Below are 8,629 nucleotides of genomic sequence, written 5' to 3'. Positions count from 1 at the left end.
TATTTAGAGAAGCCATTAGATCATTTGGGGCTGTGTACTGGAGTATTTTATTCTTTGATGCATTCATTGAATTTGGAGTATGATTTTGTTTGAGAAGAACTTATTTCCAAGATAACTGATTCTCATCCTTGACAATAACTTTAGAATGAATCCCAGTGGATTGTGGGATCATTCTTGATGACATTCCTTCCTTATAGTTCCAATCTTCCTTTCTTTTAAACCTAGGAGTGTTGAGTTTGATTTTGTAATTCCCAATCCATACTTGCTCGAGTGCCTTTAGGAGCTTGTCATCCTCATCTAACTGTTTGAATCTTACAAAACTAAAACGATTACCCTTCTTGTCTCTTTTTTTGGGGATAATACATATCCCACACTCCCCTATTTTGAAAACACAACCCACATCTCTGAATTTCCATGACTCTCTCGAATATTGGTGAAGAAAAAAGTTGTACAATTTGATTGAAGAGACTTGAAGAAACCTTTAGGATTGTAACGAATCCTATCACCGCTGTTTTCAATTCGTGAGGAATTGAATTTTTGGTGACCTCCCCTCACTCCATTATTTTGTTGATCTCCCTTCACTCCTCCCCCTCCCCTGAAAACACGCCCTACCTCACTCCCTCTCTCTCTAACACTCTCTCATTATGAGGAGTTATTGATAAATGTAAATCTCGTGAGAATCTATGTGTTTTTCTATCTCTCAAGCTTTTTTGGTTTTGGCATTCTAATGAACACCCAAAGTCTACTAATGACATATACTAGACGTGCCACTAAATTCCCGAAGTCTCATATCTAGTCCAAGTGCTTCAAGATTTCAGTGAAAATTGGAGCTCCATATTTTGTCAAAAAAATTGGCACTCCAAAGTAATTAAATTTAATTACTTTCATTTATTTCATATTCTAGTAATGGAGATGATTTCAGCCTATAACATTTAGTTAGTCTCTGTCTAGTGAATAATGGTTTTGACGTAAGTAAACCACCTAAGTTTATTTGACCTGATTTTGTACTAAGTTATAATTGTGAAGAAACTACATGAGGTAACTAATTTTGGAAAGTATATGGGGTTTATTGATGTAAGTGTTTGATTATGTGAAATTGAAGGATGTCTCCTTATGAAAATTTATGTATAACTCGTGAGTCTTGAAGCGATAGTATAAAAGATCCATTGCTATGTGACTAAATATGGAGCTTATTAAGAGGAACATTATCATAAAGATTAAGGAAATTAACATAGAGCCTTATGAAGGAAGTGTTATCAAGATACCTATATGATAGTGCTTTCTAAGAAGCATTTTGGTACTTTGAATGGCACTCGAGCATATAGTGCTTGGAAGCGCTATGAAATGCTATTAAAGGACAATTTTGGCATAGTGATGAAGGATTTATTGTGCAATAGTGTTATGGGAAAGAGTGAGTTTTTTATAACAGAAAGAGTTGCATATATACTCCTTATTTGTTTTTACTTACTTATATTTAATATGGAGCAACATTATATCAGAATTCGCATTTAACAGTATAGTCATTCAACAACATTTAACAAAACCTATGGTGGTCATAGTGTATAAAGGCATATGTATTGGAAAGTTTGTATGCTTTAAAAACTTGTGTTGATTTTGAAATAGAAAATGTTAAAACAAGAAAAGGGTTGAATGATAAATCAAACTAATTTAAACTATTTTTTAGGTTAATTGAAATCTCTAGTTAGACATATGAGTGTATACAAAGAAATTAACATCTCTAGATATTCCTTGTTTAAGGCACATGTACTCATAATGAATTTGTGATTTTTGAGCATGCTCCCATTTTGTTAGATATATACTCTACATGTATGCTCCCATTTTGTTCTTCCTTGAAGTGGATTTTCATGATTCGGACATCAAAAGAAGAGATTCATTCTTCATTGGAACATTTCTCTAAAGAAGAATGACTGTGGGTTGGTCTAATAATTAGTCATGGCTTGGTTTGGAAATAGGAAACCCTTTAGTTGATTTAGGGTTAGTTTGGGAGTTGAATTTTGAAGGGGAAAAAGTGAAATTGAAAGCTTGAGAGCCATTAAATACACTTCTGAGATGACTTTCAAGCGTTCCTTTTCTCTTTCTTCCCCTCTAAAATCTAACTCCTAAACTAACCCAGTACCACCCCAATTATTTGAAAAGCTTTACTATTTATAACTTTTGAATTATCTACTATCCATTAGAGATATTTCTTCAGCTTTAGCTTATCTGTTTTTTTATAAGAGCAATAGAGTCGTGGCTAGATTCCCCAACATGCTTTTGGTAATGCCTCGTCATTGTGCTTCCACTGCTTCTGATTTGGTTCCAGCTTGTAGGAGAACACTTGTACCATTAAAGATCTCGTACAACATGCGATGCTTCCAGACAATCAGATTTCAAAGACAAGTTGATGTGTGCATTTCTTGTGTCTCTTTCAAGGAGAATATCAACAAATATGGTGATTTATACGTTGACAACGAGGTCTTACCAGTACAAACCTTGAGTCAAATTTTAGATCTCTAATTAAGATTTTTTTTTTGGTAAGCAAAGATTGTATTAAAAAGCATAAGGAGTGCTAACCCAATACAACAAAAAGAGGTCACTAATTAATAGGAATACAAGCCCTCTTAATACAAGGCTTAGGATCGCTACACCAGAGAATAAAAGAGTTGCCTGGTTTGCTAAACTTTGCCGAGAACCAAAACCAAGATCTTAATTTGATCAACTCTATAATCCTATTAATATTGGGCCTCTTCCCTTCAAAGATTGCTTCATTGCGCATAAGCCAGATTGACCAAATAGCAGAAAACCAGAGCATTCTCCACGGATCTCTGCATTTCACCCCGTTGCATTGCAGATCATGGTGTTGAAAGGAATCAACACTGTTGACACTAAAGTTCATTGGCAGTGAGAGCCAATGATAAAAAAGTTTCCAAACATCCAAAGCAAAATTACAGCTAAAGAATAAATGCTCCAATGATTCACAGTGATGTAAACAAAACACACAATTTAAGTTTTGATGGCCTAAACAAACGTTCCGCTCAACCAAAGCCTCCTTTGTTGCAACTCTACCCCTAAATAATTTCCAGATAAAACAACAAACCTTTGATGGGGCAGAGGATAACAAGCAATTCTTCAAAAGAACTCCATCATGCACAGAAACCGAACCAATCTGCTGAGAGTAGAAAGATTTCACCGTGAATAACCCTGAGGATTCCAAACTCCACTTCCAATTATCCTTCACAGTTGGATTGCAGCAAAGGTTCTGAATGTGATTGTACAAATCAACAATTAAAAGGTCCTTCCTCTCAAAAGTTGTTCTTCTCCAAGATAACTCCCACACCCAACTACCATTATTCCACATCCCAGCTTCTGCTACCAGGATCTTTTTGTTTGACGTTAATCCGTACAGCCTAGGAAAAACCTGCATCAAAGGGTGTTTCTCACACCAAACATCTTCCCAAACCAAAGTTGATCTACCATTCCCAATAACCTTCAATGTGAGATCCCAAAACAAGCTTCCTGCATTCCCATCACGGTTTGTTACTCTCCAAACATCCTTCCACCAAACTGAGGCTAAGTTTGGAGCACACTGCCTAGTATCTGAACCATACTTGGAATTCAGAATTGAACCCCATAACGATCCATTATCATTCAATCTCCTCCAAGTCCACTTAACCAGCAAAGAGTCATTGAATAAAGAAAAATTTTTATCTCCCAATCCCCCCAAGTTTTTAGGTTTACAAACATTGACCCATGAAACCCAAGCAATACTTTTCCCACCTCTTTTATTTCCCCACAAAAACGTTTTCTGCATGCTTTCAATTTTTTGGATCACCGCTTTTGGAGCCTTATACAAAGATAACATATAAATTGGAATACTCGAAAGAATTGAATTTATGAGCACCAACCTCCCACCAAACGAAATGTGCCTGCACTTCCACCCTGCAAGACGCTTCCCCACCGAATCAATCACACCTTTCCACGTCGCAATTCTTCTCGGGTTAGCTCCCACTAGGATCCCTAAATAATTGAATGGTGAGCTTCCAACTTTGCAGTGAATAAAAGCCGCTGCTGCCTCAAGGATACTGCTTGAGACTGAAAAGCCCATCATAGAAGATTTCTGAAAATTGACCTTCAAGCCTGAAACAAGTTCAAAACAATTCAAAATTGCTTTTATAGTCCAGAAATTTATGGGTAAAGGCTTGTACAAAATAACAGTGTCGTCCGCAAATTGCAAACTGGAGACTTCAATCTGATCATCACCCACTTTGAAACCAGAAAACAAGTCTTTATTGATAGCACTTTTAACCAAGCCTGAGAGCCCTTCTGCCACGATAAGAAATAAGAATGGAGCCATGGGATCTCCTTGACTAATCCCTCGAGACACAGAAAATTGAGGACATGGCTCCCATTGATTAAAACCGACATCGACGTCGAAGATAAGCAAGTATGAATCCATTTTCTCCAACCAACCGAAAAATCCATTCTTCTTAGCATGTAATCAAGAAATTCCCATCTAACCGAATCGTATGCTTTTTCAAAATCAACTTTGAAGATAATACAACCACTTTTAAGTTTCTCCGTCGAGTGAATCGCTTCATTTAAAACAACAGGGCCATCTAAGATGTTTCTGTCATTCAAGAAAGCCGACTGAGTAGAAGAGATAAGAGATGGCAGCACCTTTTTAAGTTTTCCAGCCAAGACTTTTGAGAGAATTTTATAGAGGGACCCTACTAACGAAATTGGGCGATAATCCTGAATCCGATTAGGACTATGGATTTTCGGAATTAGAGCTATAAAGGATGCATTAAGCCCCTTTGGTAGCTTACCCCTTACCTGGAATTCCTTCACAAATATAGTAATATCCTGCTTAATTGTCTCCCAGAAATGTCTGAAGAAACCAAAGTTGAATCCATCTGGGCCTGGGCTTTTGTCGGCTGCACAACTCCACACTGCACCCTTTATTTCCTCATCCGTAAAATCAGACTTCAAGATTGTAGCCTCAGCATCCGATAAGCACTTGAATTCAATACCATCAAGAGTAGGAAGACACTGGTCATCACAAGAAAATTGATCCTGAAAATGTTTTGTGATCCTAAGAGCAAAGTCGTTCTCCTCATCAAGCCACTCACCCGCAATCGAAATTCCAAGAATTTGATTCCTTCTTCTTCTGCCATTTATGCAGGCATGAAAATAGCTTGAATTCGCGTCCCCTTCCTGAATCCAGCGACTTCTTGACTTCTGAAAGAGAAGATTTTCCTTCATGTTTGCTGAATTCCACCAGTCAGCTAACAAAGGGTTCCTATTATTGATCTGATTAGAGCTCAATTGAATCCTCTCGCCAAGTAAGTCAAGCTTACCAAACTCCAAAACCGAGTCATCAAGTTTTTTATCTAAGCTCCCAAAAACCTCCCTGTTCCAGACTTTAATCTTCAATTTAAGGGCTTTAAGCTTTTCTTTAACAACAAAAGCTTTCCAACCCCTAAGCTTTGTACCCTCCTAGACTTCAGCCACCAGTTTAGGGCACCCGTCATGACTAATCCAACAGTTATTAAATCTGAAGGGAGTTGGACGTCTTTTCGGATGACAATGCTTGAGGATTAGAGGACAATGGTCCAATATATCTCTATTCAGCACCCATTGAGAACACTCAGGCCATTTAGCAATCCACTCCGGAGAAATTAAGAACCTATCCAGTCTTCTCATTGAACAATTCCCAGGTTGGAACCATGTGAAGTTTCTGCTAGTTAGTGGTAAGTCAATAAGTTCCATGTTACGAATCCACTCATCAGAAAGGAAAATCTCTCTTTTGTTTATAACACCATTGCCTCCTCTTCTTTCCGACTCCATTCTTATTGCATTAAAGTCGCCTAAAAAATACCACATCTCTAAACCGAACTGCATTTTTAACAAATGAAGCTCCTCCCACAATTGCTTCTTCTCCTGAAGAAGACAAGAAGAGTAAATGTTAACCATACAGCAAGGGAATTGACCTGGAAGCCAAATGCCATGGACAGCAAGAAAACCTATTCCCCCAAACAGTCTGAATTTTGGAAAATTTCAAATTGTTCCAGATACTCAAGATACCTCTTGATCTGCCAATTGAAGGATTGAACTTCCAATCACGGTCCTTACTACCCGAAATGTTATAACAACAAGAATCATCACATGTTTCCAACTTAGTTTCTTGTAGACAGACAAAATCCACCTTATTCGTCGCAATCAACCTCATCAGCCTTTTCTCTTTAACTGACTCCCTAAGCCCTCTCACATTAAAGGATGCACAATTCATGTAAGCACTCCCACATCCCCAACAATGGTGTTTGAACCACCATTCCTATCCCTTTCCTCCAAACCTTGAATCCTTCGCACCATTTCAGAGTCCTCCCCCGAAAAGGACACCCCAATCTTTTTGCCAATATCCCATATTTTTTCCGCATGTTCCTCCCCACGTTTTAGAAGACGACGATTTGCACTATTAATGTTGGAGTCCGAGATTCAATTACTAATCTCAGGATCCAGGCATTGGTCCCCATTTTTATTGTTTAGGAAAACGCTAGACTCCTTGATTGATAAGCGATTCTTCCTCCTAACATGCAACTTTTTCTCTTCTCCATGCCTTCGATTTGGAGATGGCACCACATTCGAGCACCCCAATTCCTCAACTCTTCCTTTTTTCGATGATCCCCCTTTATCAAAAACTGATAAATTGAAAGCCTTATGATGATCTTCATTTGATGAAGCACTTCCTTCATCCTGAGATTCTCAAGAAATTACACCATGATCTTTAAAACTTGGATCCGAATCTAAGATGACGATCCTCTATTTTTTCGCTCCAATCACCGAGATTTTTGGAAAAGCAGAACCATGCTTAGAAACACCAGTTCGGCCCAATAGATTTACTTTCCTATGATAAGCTGCTTTACGCTTTGACTTCTTAATTAAGGGGTTAATGGGCTTAGGAAGAAGTCCCCTTGGCCCAATGAGACCCAGGCCAACAGATGATTTTTTTTAAAACTTTACCTTTTTCAATGGCTTTTCCCTCAACAATGCAACCAGCCTTATTTCTCCGCCTCAATCTACACCCTTGATTTTTGTTACCTTCAGTATTTATACTAGAATTTGAAACAAAAATACTTTCTGGAATGGCAGTGTCCAAAGATCCCAAAACAAGCTTTCCTTCTCTAATTTCTTCCACAAAATCCGCTACTGCAATAAGACAACGGGAAGATAAGTCACCATCACCTCTCGCCCCTGAATCTTTATGGAGACTCCCATATGATTTTACCAAATGACCGTTAAGCTTTTGACTGTTAAGTTCCACGTCATCGTCTTCCCCACAATGAGTTGAATCATTTCCCCAATCGGAACGGGGTTCTGGCCAAAAATTGGCTTCCTTAGGATATGAGTCAATTGATTCATCTGACACATCCTTTTCCTTCTCTGCTGCTTCCACCACCAACATCTCTTCCATCAAACTAATATTGAATATATGCTCCCCGATCTTGATTCCTTGGGACACATCAATTAATTTTGTTTCTTGAGTAGCCAGCAGAAAACGCGCATAATCCAGTCTCTCCATCATAGTCGTTGGGATATCCAACTTAATCAGTTGGCCAACCTCTTTTGACACGAGAGTGAGGAAGTCTTCTGACCAAGCTTGAAGGGGAATACCATATGCTCTAACCCAAGTCACTCTTTCCGTGGATACTTGAGTAGGTGACCACCTTCTGATTGACGAGAAGAGGGAGGTACACCATGGTTCAGCAACATCAACAAGACTTTGAATATCTTCCGAACTATCTCCCTTCAACAAAACCAGCTTCCCACCCATTGGGATAGCGCTAATTGAAAACACACCTTCTCCAGGCAAGATGCTCCTTATGTTCCCAGCCTCCTCGTAAAACTTAAGTTCATTGACGAAGAATTCATTCATCTCAGTGGATTTTTCATTCGCAATTTTGAATTCCAAGCCTCTCCATCCATCCATGTGATCAGGAATAACAACGACTTTACCTTTGCTTAGTGCCTCCGTCCAAGAGAGATGTCTTCCATGGGATACATCCCACCTTTCTGCCATTACCGTCTACTTAGAGCCTCTCATCTTATAACCAGACCGATCAGCATTAGAACCCCGACATACATCCTTGACTTCTTCTCTGGCAAATCTGAGTTTGTTAACCAGAACTTCATAATTACCTATCCAAACGTTCTTCAAGGCCTTTTGAAGGAGTCCTCCACTATCATTTTGTTGGAATCGCACAAAACCAAATCTATTCCCCTTTTTATCCTTTTTCTGAAGAATACAAACATCACCCACTTTCCCAAATTTTGCAAAGACTTTCCACATATCAGATATGCCATGACTTCCAGGGATGTTTGTGAAGAAAAAATAGGTACCATTTGCTTCCAGGCTCTTATAAAATCCTTTGGGATGAAACCTTCTCCGTCTCCCTTCTTCCGCGCCACTACTTCTTGATAGAGGTGAAGCCCCTCTTTGAATTTTTGATCTTGATCTTGAGCGAAAAACCTTTTTTGGTTGGTTAAAGATAAAATGATCATATTACTCTACGTGCTTGATGGTACGTAGAAATTTGCAAGACATGTATTTTAAAGAATAAATTGCATTTTT

The 8,629-nt window shown here is 38.5% G+C and overlaps 1 protein-coding gene across 1 annotated transcript in view; it reads right to left on the bottom strand.

Moving 5' to 3' along the window:
• The window catches only part of LOC109341583, a 6,889-nt gene extending 600 nt beyond the window's left edge, over nucleotides 1-6,289 (bottom strand). The window contains exons 1-4 of the mRNA XM_019579516.1: nucleotides 6,085-6,289; nucleotides 5,879-5,940; nucleotides 4,519-5,496; nucleotides 3,098-4,459 (exon numbers count right to left, since the gene is read on the bottom strand). Of these exons, the coding sequence (XP_019435061.1) occupies nucleotides 3,098-4,459; nucleotides 4,519-5,496; nucleotides 5,879-5,940; nucleotides 6,085-6,289 (2,607 nt within the window). The remainder of the gene's footprint in view (nucleotides 1-3,097; nucleotides 4,460-4,518; nucleotides 5,497-5,878; nucleotides 5,941-6,084) is intronic.
• Nucleotides 6,290-8,629: the final 2,340 nt, after the last annotated feature.

This window comes from Lupinus angustifolius, unplaced genomic scaffold, assembly GCF_001865875.1.
Source record: "Lupinus angustifolius cultivar Tanjil unplaced genomic scaffold, LupAngTanjil_v1.0 Scaffold_509, whole genome shotgun sequence".
NCBI classification, from domain to species: domain Eukaryota; kingdom Viridiplantae; phylum Streptophyta; class Magnoliopsida; order Fabales; family Fabaceae; genus Lupinus; species Lupinus angustifolius.
The sequence above is the reverse complement of the archived record's forward strand: the minus strand, read 5'-3'. Positions and strand labels throughout refer to the sequence as shown.